Below are 20,223 nucleotides of genomic sequence, written 5' to 3' on the forward strand. Positions count from 1 at the left end.
AAATCAAGATCCTCATCAGGATCAAACTCTGCTGGACGACTCTCCACTACCCAAATCTGATGTTGGATCCATGTCTTCCAACACAATGGGATCTGAATCAGGGCTTTTGTTTAGCAAATGGTTTCGTCTGAGCCGGAGGTTGTATTGGACATAAACTAGATCATTTAACCGTTTTTTATCCAAACGATTTCTCTTCTTTGTGTTACTTGGGAGCAAGAGCAAAAACGGGAGCGGGAGCGACATTTTTAGAAGCTCCTGGTTTGGGAGCAAATCCCAGAGGAGTTCGACAACCAATGTCACTAACATCAAGGTACATAGAGGGATTGGTGCTCTTGATTAAATACGAGTTCCATACCCTAATACATGACAAAATTCAATGGAAACATTGCAATCCTCCAATCCTGAAATCCTGAAAAACTGATAAGTCTGCTGGATTTTGAATGAAATCTAAAATTCTACTTTCTCCATATGAAATCCAATGAGGCCGAAACCACTCTCAAACATCCTGAGTCATTTCATGGTAATGTTAAAAATTTAAGTAAAAGGATGAAAATGAAGATTAAGGAGAATGTCACTTTTACTTTAAGAATTTAACATTACCATGAAATTTGAATAGCATATCAATAGTAGAGAGCATTTGAGTGTGTTAAATAGGGTTTGGGAGGGGGAAATGGACCCCAAATAACATTTAGCTAATTCATAAAACACCTTGAAGTCCAAACCAATCAGCAAACCCCTTAAAATTTCATTAAAATAATGTTAAATCGTTGTTTTAGTGGGTTACAAGCCGTTGTTTGTGACTCGGTCGACTCAATACGGGAAACGGCCGAGTTGGCCGAGTCAGCCATGACTCGGCCGAGTCATTCAATGACTCGACCAACCGAGCCGTTTTTTGTACCGAGTCACTCCGGAGGGCAATGGAACGAACCAACTCGGCCATTTCCGTTTCGAAATGGCCGTTTTTTAAAACTATGGTACGGACTGTACGGACTTGTTGTACGGACCTCGATTTTTGTGCAGAAAATCAGCTGTACGGCCCTCGATTTCTGTGCTGAAAATCTGTTGTACGGCCCTCGATTTCTGTGCAGAAAATCTGTTGTACAGCTCTCGATTTTTGTGCCCAACCGTTGTACGGCCTCGACAAATAAACTGCTGTACAGATTTGCTAAACTGCTTCCTTGGAATGTGTGCCAAGCTGTTGCCTCCTTCTCCTCCCTGTCCAGAAATCTCCCTTGCTCTCTTGCTCTCTCTCTCTCAATCTGCTCATAAAAGAATGAATGACATTTTCCTCCTTTTCCTCCTTTAATCTAACCCTAAGTGACTTTTGGGTGATCCCTAAATCCAATGGCTGAAATAGATTGAGATCTAAGGCTGAGATTAAATGTTCATTTAAATTTCACTTTCTATTTTTTAATTCACCCCACTTTGATAAAGACCCACTTAGTCATTTATTTCCAAAGTCACTTTTCCTTTCTAATTTTACATTGACTTTAATAAAGTCACTTTAAAATTAGACTTTAGTAACTTTATCACTTAAAGTCACTTTTAAATTAGATTTGACTTTATAAAAATTATAAAGTCACTTGAGGAGAAAAATTAAATTCTTTTGGACACTTTTCCCTAGGCCAAAGATCAAAGCCTTAGGGAACCACCTGTCCTCCGGTACCAAATTTCAACATATTACTGCCAAATTGATTTCTCTGTCGCGTGAGCCAGTTTGGCACCCAGTTGTACTCAAGAAAAGTTGCTTAATACTAAAACCCTTAGAATTGCTGCACTTGTTTTCCCAAGTTGGGGTTTTCCGGGGACAACTGTCCAAAAATAATGGCATCCCTTGTGTGTTTGTCTATTTCTTTCAGTTGATGATCTGTAGATGGTTGAGACTGCATTTGTGTTTATTTCAGTATTTATATGGTTAAATAACTTGTTCAGTAATTAAACAAGTAGGTGAAATAAACCAGATAGTGCAAGAAAATTTCTAACGGGTTAGACTTAGAAATTTCAACATGGTATCAAAGGGTTGCAGATCAAAGGAGAGTTGAAAGCACCAGCTAAATCAGAGAATTTGCAAAAGAAACAGTTGTCCCGAGAGACAGAAGTTGTTCCTAAGCAGAAAGCAGCAGAGAAGGAGTGACGCAAAGGGCCTGCGTCATCATTTTGGGCCAGAGAAAGGGTCAGCGCAAAAGCAGTGAGAGGCAGAAGAGGCTCACGAAGAGCCACGTCATCCTACTCAGCCAGGTAGGAGTGACGCAGTTGGCCAGAGGAGCGATTCAGCCACTGCCGGGATTGCGCAAAGCCAAGAGGCTCAGTTTCTTCAGCTGCTGGGGCCTAGGGAGCTGTGGGCAGATTGTGGATTGTGAAGCTGGTGGGGTGTTGTTGCTGTCGAAGCAGAACAGTACCTAACGGGACAGAACCAAGGTAGAGGGAGTCGCTACCTAGGCGGATTTCTAGCCAAGAAATCCAGATCAGTGTTGCAGGAGCAAAGGGGATCGGAGAGGTGCGATTCGACTGTTGGCAGAAGGATTTCCAAGAGGGAAATCGAGACTCAGAGGGAGTCTAGGAGAGGATTTCCAAGAGGGAAATCGAGACTTAGAGGGAGTCTAGAAGAGAACTTCCAGGAGGGAAGTAGAGACTCAGAGGGAGTCGAAGAGAAGAGCGGAGATGGCAATGAACGGACTGAGGGATCAGGACAAGCTGGACGGGGCGTCCAACTTTGTCATCTGGAAGGCCAGGATCCTTTCAGTTCTTGATAGACATCGCATCAAGGCCTTCGCCTTGAGAACCGTGGTTATCCTAGTCAGCCCAGCTGATAACGAAAAGTATGAGGATGCAATGGCCAAAGCAAAGTGCATAATCATTAATGGGGTCAAGGATCATGTAGTTCAGCATATTGCCGAGAAAAATACAACAAAGGATATGTGGGATACCTTGATGACATTGTATCAGGGCACTTCCGTGCAGAGGAAGATGCTACTGGAGAATCAGATACAGAAGGGGGAGCAAATAGATCACTTCCTCAGCAGGTTGCGGGAGGTTCGGGACCAACTTACTTCCATAGGAGCCACGTCGGATCAAGAGTTAATGGTGAGAACCGCCCTGAACGCAGTCTCTGAGGAGTGGGAGACATTCGTCCAAAGCATTTTGGGCGCTTCCAGATTGGGAAGAATTGTGGGTAGCTCTTCGCCAAGAAGAGATCAGACGGCTGACCAAGGCGGGAAGTAGCAGCAAAGGAGGTCGAATCAAGAAAGAGGAGGAAGAGGATGTGGCTCTGGCATCTGCGGGGAAGCAAGGGAAGAGGAAGAAGAAGGACATCTCCGAGATAAAGTACTTCCACTGTGGGGAGTTGGGCCATTATGCAACCCAATGTCCCAGGAAGAATAATAAGGGAGAGGCTTCTGACTCCAAGGCAGTGCCAGCTAAGGCGGAGAAGGAAGTGGAGGATGATGACGATTGTGCCATGAGTGCTCATGTACCTCTAGAGAAGAGGTGGGGTGACATCGAGCTGTAGTCAGGACTACAGGAGATGTGGGGCAGGATCCTTGAGGTACCCAAACTCTTGGATCATATCTGGCTACGGGAGCCTCGAGAGACAGTAGCAAGATGATAGATGTCAGTAGAAGCAAGATGCGAATGGAGCAGCAGAACAATGCTTGAGTGCAGGGATCTGTAGCAGAGCAGTGGGGGCTGCAACAGTGCGAGAGGCACAGAGGAGGTTGCAGCAGTGCAGAAAGGCACAGAGGTGTTTGCAGCAGTGCGAGAGGCACAGAGTTGTTGCAGCAACGCAGAGGCCGCAGCACAGGATAGCAGCAAAGAAAGCTTCAGCATCAAGAGGGCTTCTAGCCTGACAAGGATGTCGGTAGTTGGGTAGATCAATTACCATCGTCTCAGTAACTGAGTTGTTGTGCAGCAGTAGCAGTGGTAGTGCTATGGACAGCACGATGCAGCATGATGAGAGAGAGTTGCAGTGCAGATGCAGTGTTGGGAGAAAGGACCAGCAGCAGCACAAATGCAGAGGGAGCTGCAGTACAGATGTAGCAGTGGCAGTGGTAGAGCCATGGGCAGCAATACAGGAGGCAACAGTGCAGTGGATGTTGGGTAGCAAGGCCAAACATCAGCACAGATACCAGTGCCGGATAATCAGGGTAGTGTTCAGTGGTGGAGCATTACTAGAGCACATTCCTCGCTGCGAGGGAGTGTTGATTTGGGGTTGCATCGGATGTGCTCTAGCCATGAAATTTGGTGGAGAGGCTAAAGCACATGAGATCTCCAAGACCCAGAAATGGTTTGGGGAAATTCCACCCGGTTAGAGAGATATTAAAATAATTAATATTTTTAATGGGTTCCTAAGTCTAAACTTAGGAAAATAAAAATATTAATGGGTATTAATATAAAACTGAGTGAGAAGGTTCTAAATGACATGGATCAAGCCAAATCTAATCTTAGTCATTGATTAGAGATTTAATCTCAATCGTTGAAGACTCAACAGAAAAAGTATAAGAGGAGGCTTGAGGGTCAGTTGGAGACACACCAAGTTGATCAGTTAGTTCGATTTTCTGGAGCGGGGTTTGCTGAGAGAAATCGAACCAATGATCAGAGTTGCAGCGAGGGGCAGTGAGTGCATAGCAGAGAGGCAGAGATAGTGTTGGGAGACCAGCGCAGAGGCAGAGAGGCAGACGCAGAACCAACAGGAGCCACGCAGAGGGCCAGAGTGACTGCGCAGAGGGCCAGAGGGCCTGCGTGGGTGACGCAGAGGGTCAGAGAGCCAGTGCAGAGCATTTGTAGGTTGACGCAGAGGCCAGGAGGGTTGACGGAGAGCCTCAAAGAGGCGTTGGAGAGACTTTCGTGGAGCAGACTTGCCGAACATATGCTTCCGAAGAGAGGTATTACCACCAGATTGATTTCTTTGTCAGTGAGCCAGTTTGGCACCCAGTTGTACTCAAGAAAAGCTGCTTGATAATAAAACCCTCAAAACTGCTACACCGGTTTTCCCAAATTGGGTTTTTCTGGGGACAATTGTCCAAAATAACAGTGTCCCTTGTGTGTTTGTCTATTTCTTTCCGTTGATGCTCTGTAGATGGTTGAGACTACATTTGTGTTTATTTCAGTATTTATATGGTTAAATAACTTGTTCAGTAATTAAACAAGTAGGTGAAATAAACCAGATAGTGCAAGAAAAATTCTAACGGGTTAGACTTAGAAATTTCAACATTTAGATGTTTGTGGATCGATGTTAGTGGCATAAATTTCAAGAAGCATGCATTATGTTTTTTCAATGATGACTTCTCTCACAAGACTTGGATCAACTTCCTAAAGACAATAGATGAGATCTATAGCAAATTTCAGGAGTTCAAAGCATTAGTTGTGAACCAAACGAGGAAGAAGATCAAATTCTTTAGATCGACCAATCGAGATGAGTAATCTCACAAAAGTTCATGGGTTTCTACCAGGAGGCATGTATCAAGAGGGAACTAATTATTACATACAACCCATCTCAGAATGAGGTTGTAGAGTAGAAGACTCAATCCATAATAGGGGTTGCTTAGGGCATGATTCATGACCATGATTTGCTAATGTTTTCTTTGGGTAAAGGCATGCAACCCAGCATCTACTTCTAGAACAAGTGTGCTCACAGGGTCTTGGAGGATAAGACATCAAAGGAAGCATTCACTGGTGTGAAGCCAAAGTTAAATCATTTTTGCATCTTTGGATGTCCAATTTATATTCATGTATTGGTGGAGAAGAGGACCAAGTTGTTTTAGGTTATGGCGAGACTTCAAAGACCTACAACATCTAATATTCTAGAATAGAGGAAGATGATAGTGGGAAAGGATGTAATGTTTAAGTAAGACTTTGCATCCAAGGAGTCCCATGAACCTATTCCAATGATAGAAGATGAGGTCAAAGAAGCCCTGAAGGTTTTACCAAGGTTGCAAGTGACTTCTAGCACAAGACAATAGCCTTCATGTAAAGAGGAGACATCAAATATTTTAGTTCTACCAGGAGACCTTGATGGTTCAAAACATTGAGGGATGCTCAAGAATATGTTGAGACTCCTAGAAGCACATTTGGAGAAAGCTAACCTCCAAAAAGATTTCCAAACTACGTGGCATTAAGGAGCAACATCATAGATTTCAATCCTTTCAGCTTTCAAGAGGTAGCAAACTAGCAAGTATGGTCTCCATTAAGAAGAATGATGTTCGGGACAAAGTACCAATAATGGAGGGAAGTCGTTAGTGAGTTCCAAGTGGCTCTACAAGATCAAGCACACAACAAATGGCAACATTAAGAAGTTCCCCCAAAAAGAGGGAATGGACTATGAAGATAAGATAATTTATTAACGTTCGACGAGTGACCAAAAAAGTAGGTCAATGGGCTCAAGGGCACAACTAATATGAATACAATGTGGGAGTGCAAACGCATCTCCTAGAAAATACTGAAAATAATACAAAGAAAAGAAACCTACATAAGAATATCATCAAAACATATGTATAAAACCATGACAAAGGAACAGTGACACAAAACACTAAGTGAGTCTCCTAAGTCTAATGGTTGAGGGCATGGAGGGTGAAGTGGGCACTAGCTCACTATCAAAGTCCCCTAGAACCCTCAAGGAGCTCGATTGTATGATCCTGGGGGGTGTACAAGCAAGTAGTACTCCTTGTTGAGAAAAAGGGTACCAAGGAGTTGTTCCTTAGTGCTTTTTGCCTTTGGCCTAGGAAAACAAATGAGACACCCTTTTAGTGGGTGACTTTATGATTTATTAAAGTCATGTGACTTTTAGTCACTTCATGAGGTTCAAAAGTACAAAGTACTTTATTATATTAAAGTCACTTTATGTTTTTAAAGTAACTTTATGAGAAAAAGTACATGGTACTTTATATTATTAAAGTTATTTTATGTTTATAAAGTAACTTTACGTGTAAAAAGGTACAAGGTACAAAAACAACATTAAAGTGACTAGGGAGGCTCTTAATGAAGGGGGGACATGAAAATGGGGGTCGAGTGAAGATTAGATCTCCACCATTGATCTATGAGAGCTAAGATCTAATCTCAGCCATAGATCAAAGGGTTAGGGTCCTTTCATCATTATGAGGAACTAAAAGGGCAAAAAAAGGCAATGTGAGCTCATTATTCTTCAAGTGCAAGGTTGGAGAAGAGGAGAGAAGATGAGGTTGAGATAGCTTCAAGAGGAGGCTGAGAGAACTTCAAGGAGGGAGGCTGAGATAGTTTCTGCTTGTGGAAAGATTCTACAGCAAGGAAAAGGCAAGGAGGCTCTCATTCTTCACGTGAAGTGTTGGAGGAGAGCAACGAGAAGAGGAAGAATTTGCTGGAGCAAGGAAGTGGCTGAGGTAGCTAACCTACAGCAGTAAAGAAAAAGACTCAGCAGGCCGAGTTTCTACGCTGGGAGGTGACACACAGTTCCAGGAAGAGCACGCACCTACAGTAGTTACTCAGCACAGATTTCGAGGAAGCTTCCAACGTAATTCTGGAGGGCATCAGCGCAAATTTTGTGAGGTGTCAGTTCAGTAAATGCAGGCCTAGCAGGCCCGAAATTTGAGGACATCAAATGCAGAGAAATCTGGTGTGAGATTGCAGAGAAATCAGAGTTCAGTCAGCGCGAGTTTCGAGAGAAACTCAATTAGACATCACTGAAGTTGACACGAATTTCAGTGCAGTGGAGACTAATAGTGGCCCAAAATTCAAGGAGAAAAAAAGCCAACTGTGGCACACTTTCTGAGGTTGATAAGTATGTACAGAGGTCCAGTTTCCAAGGCAGAGAGTATTGGAAATGTGGGACAATTTCCAGAACAGCAGCACAATTTCCTAGGAGGCTGAGCATGAGTTTCAAAGGAGAAAGTCCTTTGATGTGTAATTTAATGCTGTAATTATTTCTCTGAGATTAGAAATAAAATACTCCTTCTAAACTAGTTTTCCCCTTGTGGGTTTTTCCAAGGTCAGAGATTGACCAATCAAGTGTCCATTTATGTGCATGCTTGTGTGAATTTATTTTATCAGTTGTGTGTAAAGATCAGAGGTAGCCTAGCATTGTCTTATATGAATGCAGATTTATGTTTATATCAGCTACATTGAAATAGGTTGTGGGCATTAAACTTTATGTGCAAAACATACTAAAACCAGAGGGGCTACAGGGACCCCAAAAATTTTCTACATGGTATCAAAGCGGTGAGAACAAACAGCTGATAAATGTGACCAGCAAGTGGTTGTCTGCTGATAACAGTGAACAGCAAGCTTAGAAAAGCCCTATATATCAAAGATCTGTGGTTGAGAGGGAGGATTTTGCCAGTTTTCAGTGATTGAGAAGTTGTATTGGTTGATAGGGTCATGGCTATTGGTTTGAGGGTGGAGAATAGGCTCAGTGGGGCTGAGAATTTTGGCCCATGGAAGGAGAGGATAGTCTTACTACTTGAAGAAGTTGAGATGTGGGATATTGAAGAAAGCTAAGTTACCAAGATTCAGATAAGGATACGGATACAGATCCGGAACCGGATTCGCTAGTTTTTTGAAAATCCAGGATCCGGATACAGCAAGGATACATCAAGTACAAAAAAATATAATAATATTTTTAAAATTTTAAAATTAAAATCTAGCTGTCTGTAGCTGCCTGTACATAAAATTAAAATTAAAATTAAAATACAATTAATTAGATAGCTATTTTAATTTATTAAAATTAAAATTAAAGTACATAAAAAATTAAAAATTAATTTAATTTAAAGGTGGCGTTCAAGTTTCAACAAAATCTAAAGATAATAGCAATCAAAATTAGCTATTATGGCGTTCAAGTTTCAACATATTGGTTTCACTGTGAGCATAATTTTTTAGTATATTGGTTTCACTGTGAGTATAATTTTAGGAGTAAAATTTCCGTTTGTTGACACTAGCTACAGGGGTCGTTGACACTCAAAAAATTCAAAAATTCCAAACCTGTAGGCTGTGAATTGTTGCGAGGTGAATAGTCTTCAAAAAAATTTAAAAACTATCAGCTACAGGGGGTCGCTGCCTGCTCAGTGTTGAATAGTCCTTTGTTTCTCAATGTTATGACTATCTTATGCGGCCGAGTCACAAGAAACAAGGCGCTGTTGTTGGCAGTCGCAATTTAGTATTCTTCGGACTTCCCTCTGTAGCCATTCACTATTTAGTATTCTTCCCTCTGTCGCAATTCTAAGTTCTTCTCTCTGTGCGGCCGACAAATTCAGATAAAACAATGAGGGTGGAGGGACCACATCATCCAAATAAGCCAAAAAGAAAACCTAAAACAAATCATGAATGTGTACAAAGTAAAACCGCATTGCATAAAAGTTGAAATCCGAAAAAATTTAACACGGGATCTGTTTCTAGGCAACATAAATACGCCACGTGCCGGTTCTTGGACGGATCTCGGCGGATCCGGATCCTGATCAGATACGTGGATCTCTGAATCCTGGACCACGGAGTGCCAGATCCGGTAACATAGGTAGAAAGTGCAGCACAACCTCCCACTGATCCAATTCAGTTGGCAGACTTCAACAAGTGAAATGTGAAGGCAAGGAGAATCATTCTCGATGCTATTAAAGACCACATATTCCCTCATGTGACAGGGAAGAAGTTTGCCCATGAGATGTGGGATTCCCTAGTAACACTTCACCAGAGCTCCAATGAGAATAGGAAGATGGTGTTGCGTCAGAAGTTAAGAAACACCAAGATGACCAAGACTGACATGGTGACCTCATACCTCACCAAGATCACACAGGTGAGAGATGAGTTGGCTACAGTGGGAGAGATTATCCCTGAGCACTAGTTGGCCAAGACAGAATTGGATGATTTTTCCAAGCAGTGGGATGGATTCATAGATGGTATTGTTGCCAGAGAGCATTTTCCTAATTGGAAGAGGATGTAGGATGATTTCATCTAGGAGAAGACTAGGAGGAATGCCAAAGTGGCAGCCAACATGGTGGGACAGATGAGGAGGAGAATGTATCCCTCGCAACTAAAGGCAAGAAGGGGTCTTCTAGTGGGGCCAAGCAGTTGAAGGGAGAACAGGAGTCCAAGAAGGACATATGCGAAGTGAGATTCTTTGCGTGTAAGAAAATGGATCACTATGCCTCTCACTGTCCCAACAAGAAGGAGAAGCAGAAGGGCATTGCAGCGTCAACTAAGGTGGATGAGTTTTCCACTAAGTTTGATACAAAGTCTACTTTAGTGGTGAGTCTAGCCACTAGTGTAAAGTAGCAGACTCTTGAGCAGGAGAGCACACCACAGGTATCAGGATCTTAAGGAGGTGCACAAGGATTAGGAAGATCACCAACTTCTAGAGTGATAAGAAACACCTTCCTCGGTAAGAGGGAGTGTTGAGAAAAAAAGGTGCCAAGGAGGTGTTTCCTAGTGCTTTTTGCCTTTCACCTAGGAAAACACACGAAACACCTTTTTAGTGGGCAACCTTGAGTTATTAAAGTCATGTGACTTTTAGTCACTTTATGAGGTTCAAAAGTACAAATTACTTTATTATATTAAAGTCACTTTATGTTTTAAAGTGACTTTATGAGAAAAATTACATGGTACTTTATATTATTAAAGTTACTTTATGTTTATAAAGTGACTTTATGTGGAAAAAGGTACAAGGTACAAAAACAACATTAAAGTGACTAGGAGGCTCTTAATGAAGGGGGGGCATGAAAAAGGGAGTCAAGTGAAGATTAGATCTCCACCATTGATCTATAAGAGCTGAGATCTAATCTCAGCCATAGATCAAAGGGCTAGGGTTCTCTCATCATTATGAGTGACTAAAAATGGAAAAAAGGCAAAGTGAACTCATTATTCTTCAAGTGCAAGGTTGGAGGAGAGGGGGTTGAGATAGCTTCAAGAGGGGGCTGAGAAAGCTTCAAGGAGAGATGTTGAGATAGCTTTTGCTTGCAGAGAGATTCCACAGCAAGGAAAAGGCAAGGAGGCTCCCATTCTTCATGTGAAGTGTTGGAGGAAAGCAAGGAGAAGAGAAGGAGAGTTTGTTGGAGCAAGGAAGTGGCTGAGATAGTTAACCTACAGCAGTGAAGAAAAACACTTAGCAGGCCAAGTTTCTAAGCTGGGAGGTGACACGCAGTTGAAGGAAGAGCAGGCACCTACAGTAGTTCCTCATCGCAGATTTCAAGGAAGCTTCCAGCATGCTTCTGGAGGGCATCAGCGCAACTTTCGAGAGGTGTCAGTGCAGTAAATGCAAGCGTGACAGGCCCGAAATTTGAGGACATTAAATGCAGAGAAATATTGTGTGAATTGAGAAGAAATAAGAGTTCAATCAGCACGAGTTTCAAGGAGAGAAACTCAGTTAGACAATGCTCGAATTTCGATGCAATGGAGACTGATAGTGGCCCAAAATTCAAGGAGAACAAGAGTTGATTGTGGCATGATTTATGAGGCTGATAAGTCTGAACAGAGGTCCAATTTCCAAGACAGAGTGCTGAAAATGTGGGACGAGTTCCAGAATAGCAACACAATTTCCTAGGAGGCTGAGCACAAGTTTCAAAGGAGAGATCTAAGATAAGTCCTTTCACGTGTAATTTAATGTTGTAATTACTAATTATTTCTCTGGAGCTGATCTCTTTATTGCTCTCAGAACGTGTGGCCTGATGTATGGCCTAATGTAGAGAGTCGAGACATTCGCTCCTAATTGTCAAGTACAATTCCATTAGAGTAGTCTTGTCATAGTTTCATTCATGGGATGGAGGATACATCAAATAGATGTGAAGACAATTTTCCTTATTGGAATCATTGCGAAAGAAGTGTACACAAAATAGCCTCACGGGTTTGAGGTTAATGGGAAAGAGTCCCATGTTTGCAAGCTTAGGAAAGCTTTGTATGGGTTCAAGCAGGCACCAAGAGCATGGTATTCCAAAATAGACAGTTATTTGCAGAGTATGGGCTTCACCATAAGTAAAGTAGATCCTAACTTATATTATATATTTGTAGGGACTGATATACTCTTTTTGGTGTTGAACATAAATGACTTGTTTCTTACATGCGCAAAGACATTTATTGTAGGGTGCAAATCAAATATGACTATTGAGCTTGAGGTCAAGAACATTGGCATGATGCATTACTTCCAAGGTTTGGAGGTTTGGTAGGGAAATATTCTTTGAGAAGGTTAAGTATGCAATTGAGAATCGAGATATTAAAGAAGTTCTAGATGGAGTACTACAAACCTATGGCCACACCCATGATCATTAATTTAAAGAAGGTGACTCCTTGATGTATTTGGTCAACACTAGACCAAATATATGAGTCGATTCATGGTGGAGTTGAGACAACAGCATCGGATAGCTGCAAAACATATGCTCAAGAGGAACAATGGATCATGCTATGAGATATGGGAGATCGTGATGTTGCAAGGGTATACAAACTCAAATTGCTCAGGCAGTGCAACACAACAAACAAGAAGAGCACTTCAAGATGTTCCTTTAACTTGAGTTCAACAATGATATATTAGTTTAGCAGGAAGCAAACTTCTGGGGCACTTAGCTCAGAGAAGTAGAAAACATGGCAGGGAGTACTTCTAGTTGTGAGGTCATTTGGCTTCACAAGTTACTTACAAGAATGTTGAATTAAGAGTTGGATCTCACAATCATTTACTATAATAATCAAAGTTTTATTAAACTCTCTAAAAATCCAATATTTCATAACAAATCCAAGAACACAGAGATCGAATATCACTTCATATGAGACAAGATTTAGAAGGGGTTAATAAAGCTCCAATATATTCCCATAGATCAAATGGTAGTTGATATTCTAACCAAGCCCTTAGCAAAAGGGAAGGTTGAAGAATTTAAAGACAAATTTGGATTGGTACAGAATTCCTTCCTTGCTAAGAGGGAGTGTTAAGAAATATAGCTCAGACAGGAACTTCCACATAGGTTCGATGTCAATATGCTGGAATTGATTCATGACATTTCAAAAAGTAACTCAATTTTGTAATTCACCTTAAGAAAAAATGCTTACTTAGTTGTTGAGTCTAATAAAAAGTATTTCATTCATTAATGAATTAGACTAGGATTAATCTCAACCACACATCTTACAGAGAGATTAGGGTTTAGCTAGAAGTATAAAGACAAGTCCAGATAGAGAGTTCAAACTTCAAACACAATTTTCAAGGACAAGGACAGCAACTAGTTGAAGCTGAAGAACAAGAGAGAAGCAAAGGCAATCATCAGTACAACAGCCATACAGAAGATTCATTCAATCGTATGGATCCATATATCAGGTCATAGAGTATTCCTTGTAAGCTGTTTCTTCTCAGCTTTTGTGCAGATCTGTCTCTGCAGTGATGTGGATAACCATACAGCTGTTGTTTTAGCAACATGTGGAGGTTTCCTCTTATGCTTTGAATAAGGAACAAAAAGCTAATTTTGAAAGAGAAAGAAATATAGCTCGGACAGGAAATTCCATACAGGTTCGATGTGAACGTGCTGGAATTGATTCAAGATATTTCAAAAAGCAACTCTATTTTGTAATTTACCTTAAGAAAAAGTGAAAAGTCTGTACTTAGTTGTTGAGTCTAATAAAAAGTATTTCATTCATTAATGACTTAGACTAGAATTAATCTCAACCATACATCTTACAAAGAGATTATGGTTTAGCTAAAAGTATAAAGACAAGTCAAGATAGAGAGTTCAAACACAATTTTTTAAGGACAGCAACCAGTTGAAAAGAGCTGAAGAACAAGAGAGAAGCAAAAGCAACCATCAGTACAACAGTCATGCAGAAGATTCATTCAATCGTACAGATCCATATAGTAGGTCGTAGAGTATTCCTTGCAAGCTGTTTCTTCTCAGATTTTGTGCAGATCTGTTTCTGCGGTGATTTGGATAACCATACAGCTGTTGTTTTAGCAACATGTGGAGGTTTCTTCTTAAGCTTTGACTAAGGAATGAAAAGCTAATTTTGAAAGAGAAATTACATGTGTACGTATGAAAATGTTCTATGCTTTCGCTATTTACTTTTCCAGCTATTGTGTGTTTGATGCTATGTTCTGAATTAATTTCTGCGTTAATTGAATTCAGACATTTATGTTGTTTAATTGAAATTATAAAGACAACAGTCACCTGAGGCTGGAATTTCTACATTAATGAGGACGACTTTCTGGAGTTCCATGTGTCCTGAATCCTAATTACGTAATAAGAGCTGATACATTAATGCAGCTAGCATAACCTTGTGTTAATTAGGATCAGGGTTAGAGCAGCATGTTTGGCAAGCCTCATAAGCTTATTAAAGTGCCTCAACATAAAGCATCAATGTATTTTGTGTACTTGGCATTGTATTGCATAGTACCCTCTCTCAAATAGGACTTGCATTCTAATACAAACATTTAATCACCATTCCATTCTTCTGTTCCATTATTGTGTTCCATTGCTTCTTATATCATGTCCTAATATTGTATTTAGACAGTTCTAGTTGCAGAGCTAAAGTGGTTCATAGACTCCATACAGATTTACCACAGTTACGCCCCACCTTGCAAGAGATGCCTCTCAGCCCCCTTATGTTGTCGGTGTGTTTCCTACTTCAAGAAATGCCCCTACAACAAAACAATCCCAAATGGGAATAGTATGGGGGCAGAAACCTGCCCTCAAGGACCTGCTGCTAATCAAAAGCAGGTATAGATCCCCTAGGGAAATCATTCCTGTAACAAGAATTCTATGATGCTTGCAGGTCTTACAACAAACCTTTTATATACTATAGGACTAAACATCTATATGAAAAGCATCGACCAAAGACCCCTGTGGCAGCACAACTAAGTAAGAGATCAGTCATTCATGATGTGAGGCCCAGTGGATTAGAAGGTGACAAAATATATGAAATCCCGTTTATTCTTTAAGACCAAGGTGCCTGGATAGTTGGTGCTCAACCAAAGGCTAGTAATGAATGATAGACTTCATTACTTACAAAGTAAAGACTCAAAGATGTTGTATGAGAGTGCAAAGTTGTTTGAGTCTTTTGAGGGTGGATTGCATCAACTTTGATTCAAGTTGAGTTGCTTACAATCTCTATCCCTATTAATCTTTTTCCTATAGTCTAAGGTCCTGTTTTTGTCATTTTGTGACATTCCTTGTCCTCCATCACATCAAGTTGCTTCTTAACTGTTCTATCCTGATTGACTCCGAATTCCAAAGTACCTTGGATTTCTTCCTCGATGTTTTCCTAGAAGGCCTGACTTTCTGCCAAATGTGCAATTTTCCTCTTCTCCTCTTCTATTTCCTCTAAATAATCTGCTTAAAGAGATCCCGCACTTCCAACCTTTTTATACCTTCTCAAAAACCTAATTCTCATACACAACACAGCTCTTAGCATATGGATAAGAAAAGGGATAAATAGTCAAATTCTTAGAAAGTGAGTGGCTAGAAAAGCGATAATATATCAAGATATCAGAAATGTCTGTACATGTTGTTGGGTGGGGACAATTCCGTTGCTATCAGTGTCCAAAAAATATTGGCTGCAATTTCCATCCTTCCAGACCAAGCATAAGGGAGTCAGCCCCAATTCATAATGTGCGTGCCTGCAATACAAGTCAAATATAAATGCGTGTAAGACTCTATCATCAATATACCCAAATTCCTTGAAACAATTTAATGTGTTATGCCAAAGCAGAAATATCATGCATATGGATCCTAGAAGCATAAAGACTGTTCATTTCTTAGCTTGAAACTTCTGCATTAGAAAATGTCATACCACTCCACTAGCTAAATCTGTTAGTACTTGCTACGATATCATTTCCCACAAAGCTAAATTAAAGAGTAAAAAGAAACAAGAACTATGGAATATAATTAAAAATTTAAGAGAAAAACTCATGCCAATAACCACTAAGAAAGATAGCTATAGTGCCTTATCCAGATTCTAGCGTAACTATTAAAAATTTCCTCCACCACCAACATTTTATCAACCTTTACATTGAGACAAGGATATAAAATGACAGCGCCTGTAACCACAAAGTCTCTATTTACATGACAGAATTACATTCAAGCTACTCTTTGAATCCAAATGTAACACATGCAAAGCCAATAACATACAATAGGGTAATCCTTTAGGTATCCAAAGCTTTACATATTTTGAGTGCTTGTTAGAATCAAGTAAAGCAACCATGGAATAAAAATAAATACAGAATATGACAAGCCACTCTTTGGGAGACACAGATCTCACTTGATCAACATGTCCCCTATCTGAAAGTTGAGTCCTAGCAATATTGAACGATGGGGAATAAAATCCTCTTAGAATTTTCGTCGGTCTATAACAATTACAAAACAAATTGCATCCAACAATTACATCTTGAAGCCCTATAAGAAGACCACATCATGTCGTTATAGTTCCAGGAAGCAAAGTATGTGTATTTTGCACCTTACTCCTGTAGAATCCCACACATTTAGAAGGAATGAGATCATTCTGGGAAAGGCTCTCATGGTCAAAATGGAAGAGAAATTGCATTTCTAGAAAACCCAAACCTCACATGCATAAGAGAATGACTTAGTACGTGTGCCTCTTATTATTAACATCTACACAATCTTGTCCAATTCATAATGAAATTACTTTTCTCCTAGTTCCTGGTTGATTTTTTCATAGGAATCCAATAGCCTTGTGAACAGTTGATCATGTCATTCACCAAGTTATAATGCAAAGAAAACTGGGGTATGAATCTTTGGAGACTTTGTCTCCAACTATGGATTTAAATAGAATGCTCCAATCAGTCATTAGCCCTGAAGAACTTATCAATGATAACAAATGGTAATCTAAGTCACCTGTCAATGAGACACGAGGATATGGGTATCCAACATAGGACACATAGACCCCACAATGAGATACAGATAGGCACATAAACAGTATAAGTGTGTGTATATATAAAATCAAAAAAAAACCTACAGAGACACACAAATTCAAATAATCAATGCCAGAATTTAGAATCAACAAATGCAAGAAGCCTTGAGGTTTTCTGTATATAAAATCAAAATTATGGAAATGAGAAAATAATTATAAAGACATAGACAAACTCAAAAATAAATGGCAGAAATTAGATTTCACCAAACGCAAGAAATATTGAGGTTCTCTGTATCTTCGCACTGTGCTAGAGTTTGTCTGAACAAAAACTGGGTGAAATGGAGCAAGTCCCCTCTTTATTTCCATTTTTTCCAGCAAGGGGTTCACTTTGCCACACCCTGCATGTCCAATACATCAGAAAACATATTTCCTACTTGTCATGCATGCCCATGCAGGTGACATGTGCAAAGCAATGTGGTGAACATCGCGATCGGGATTAAATCGGCAAGGGTCCGAAATCAGAAAAAATCATAAAAATCGGGAAAAAATCGGAAAAAATCAGCAAAAATTCACAAATACAAAATATTCATTTTTTTCAAATTTTTTAATATCTAAAGCATCTACAACATAAAATAAATGCATTGACACATAAATATGAAAAGAGAACTAATATATAAGATGTGTAATATCATGTAGTGCTACATCACACATAACATAGAATCATGTCCTAAATACTAAGTCATGAGTCCCAACTCAGCCTCAAAATATCAACAAAAAATATAATATATGTATCTCATATCATGAGTCATAATGTCATATACAATGAAATGAACGAAATAACTAATAACTACTGATTTCCTCTGCCCCTCTTGCGAGAAAATATAACAGCTTTCCCTCTAAATGAAAAAGACGGTGGGGCTGGCAGTGGACTCTGTTGTGCTCTAGAAGTTGAAGAACTAAGAGTTATAGGAGGTAGACCACGTCCTCTACTGGTTACAGGGGTAGGTGGTGTCACCTCCTCCTCCTGTTGCTCCTCCTCCTCTACCCCCTCCACTACCTCTTGCTCTAACCAATCAGGGGCCGACTCCATGATAGGCCTCTCAACCTCAACCTCCATGCAACAGTGGTGTCAAACCCATCCAATGAGATGGCCTCCACATGAGGTGTCCTCTCAATTTGTCTCACCCACAATCGAAGATTGTAGTACACGTAGACCATGTCATTAAATCATTGGGACTCCAAACTGTACAAGGGTCATAAATTAATAAATTATAAATAATAAAATTAACAATTATAAAAAATTATTATTTAATGAATTCAAAAAATTAATTGGAAATCTGGAATATTTTAATTTTTAACCTGTTGCGCTTCTTGGTGTGTATTTTTTCAAATACACTCGAGTTGCGCTCGCATTCCGAGGAGCTACATGTTTGGCTGAGCACTCGAATGGCAAGTTGGAGATTGGGTAATCTGTCGCCATAACTTCTCCACCATGCATCTAAAACAAATAAGATAAACATAAGAAAAAAAATGAAATTGCAAAGTTGAACTTTTGAAGCAAAGTATGAACTTGAAGAGAGAATGAAATTTGAAACAAACTAAAGCTTACTTGGCATTTTAGTCTTCCTATCCACAACAGCCATGTCAAAACTAAGTAAGCCACCTGCCATCCTGTATATCTCCGTTTCTTTGGAGATTTCTGCACGTTCTATTGGAGATGGCACCATCCTTTGAACACAATTGAAGAATCCATCCATGACCTCAGCATCAAATAAGAAACCACAATAGTAAGAAAATGTGGGGTTCAGGTAGACCCCTACAACATGAATGGGACGATGGAGTGTATTGTTTCATCGTTCATCAATCACTTCCCATAGGAGTTGTTTCTGAAACCCCTCATCCCCCTTATCATCATAGTAGCTCTGAATGGATTCTTTGTCCCTATCTATGGCCTAATACAAGTAGCCCATTGCGGGTTTGTCTCCATCAACTAATCGAAGAACCTTTACCAAAGGTTTAGTAATGCTACACACCTCCTGCACTCCCACCCAGAAGCTTTCCTGGTATGAAACTAACCTCTCACTCTGGTTTGCAGCTATATGACAAAGCACGCCGCTCCTCTGAAAGAAACATTCTCTTCACATCCCACATAAAATTCAAGAGGAATTGAAGAGATACAAAACTGATGGCAAATTGTGTAATGGCAGGGCACACCAACTCCTTGTTGTTGGTGAATGTTCTCATCAAATGAAACACAGATGCATGATTATATATAAATTTTGTAATGCTTTTTGATGATTCAACAATATCCTTGACAAAATGAATTTTTCCAATGTCCTCCAACATCAAATCAATGCAGTGTGCAGCACAAGGTGTCCAAAATAAGTTAGGATGCCTCTCCATAAGCATCTTGTCAGCAACAACATAATTTGCAACATTGTCCGTTATGACTTGGACAACATGTTGTGGACCCACCTCCTGAATGAACACATCCAACAAATCACATAATAATTGTGCATCTTTGATATGTGCAGATGCATCAACAAATTTCATAAACATTGTCCCCTTGGGACAATTAACCAAGAAATTAATAACACTTCTACCCTTTTGATCGGTCCAACCATCTGACATCACAGTGCATCTTGTGTGTGCCCATGATTCCCTAAACTCCTCCAATCTCTTAGTGCAGTCAACCTTTTCATTTTGAAGAATGTGCCCTCTAAAGTCATCATATGAAGGGGCTTTGTACCCTGGGCCAACAATAGCAATAGCATCAACCGTGGGCTAGAAAAATGGATTGTTCCTGGCAACGCTAAAAGGAATATCACTCCAAAGAAGAAACTTGCCGAGCAACTTATCAGCGTCTTCCTTCTCCCTTTTTTTAATAACCGACGAGATAAATGGTTGTGCACCAAGTGTGGTTCTAGGAACAAAAAATGATGAGGTAGCTACAGGGTTGGGTGTAGATGTTGATGGTGAAGTAGAACCAGTACCACTCTCACAGTCACCTCCCAATCCTAACACTCTACTCCCTGCTATTTGACTCTTCAGAGCTGCCTTGGACAATTTGGTTGTCTCTATTTCTTCCAATGATTTGAGGGCTCTTCGGATGATTTCTGGATTTGTATTTGAGCAAGGCCCTACCTCATGTCCAGGAACTTGTGCAAGGTGATACTTCAATTTGTATAACCCCCCATCATATGATGCCCACATAACTTGCAAGTCAAATTTGATCTGTCAAACCCTCCATCAGGTTCACCAAATTCCCACAGAGGGTCCAATTTCCTTGGCATGTTTGTAACTTTGTTGAATCTTGAGTTTTAATGTAAGATTGAAGTTTGAAGTTTGAACCTAAGGCACAAGAAGAATTGCAAATTAAACAAATAAAATTAAAATTTACATACAACATTTTGAATTTTTGATAAAAAAAAAAAACCCTCA

The 20,223-nt window shown here is 40.1% G+C and overlaps 1 protein-coding gene across 1 annotated transcript in view; it reads right to left on the reverse strand.

The window, feature by feature from the left end:
- LOC149232781 (uncharacterized) overlaps positions 1–20,223 on the reverse strand; it is a 111,035-nt gene that overhangs the window by 61,669 nt on the left and 29,143 nt on the right. The window contains exon 4 of the mRNA XM_089379517.1: positions 15,418–15,532. Within this exon, the coding sequence (XP_089235643.1) occupies positions 15,418–15,532 (115 nt within the window). The remainder of the gene's footprint in view (positions 1–15,417; positions 15,533–20,223) is intronic.

The sequence above is a fragment of the Pinus tabuliformis genome, chromosome J (assembly GCF_031772625.1).
Source record: "Pinus tabuliformis cultivar Carrire ecotype Pingquan chromosome J, CPIR1, whole genome shotgun sequence".
Classification (NCBI taxonomy): domain Eukaryota; kingdom Viridiplantae; phylum Streptophyta; class Pinopsida; order Pinales; family Pinaceae; genus Pinus; species Pinus tabuliformis.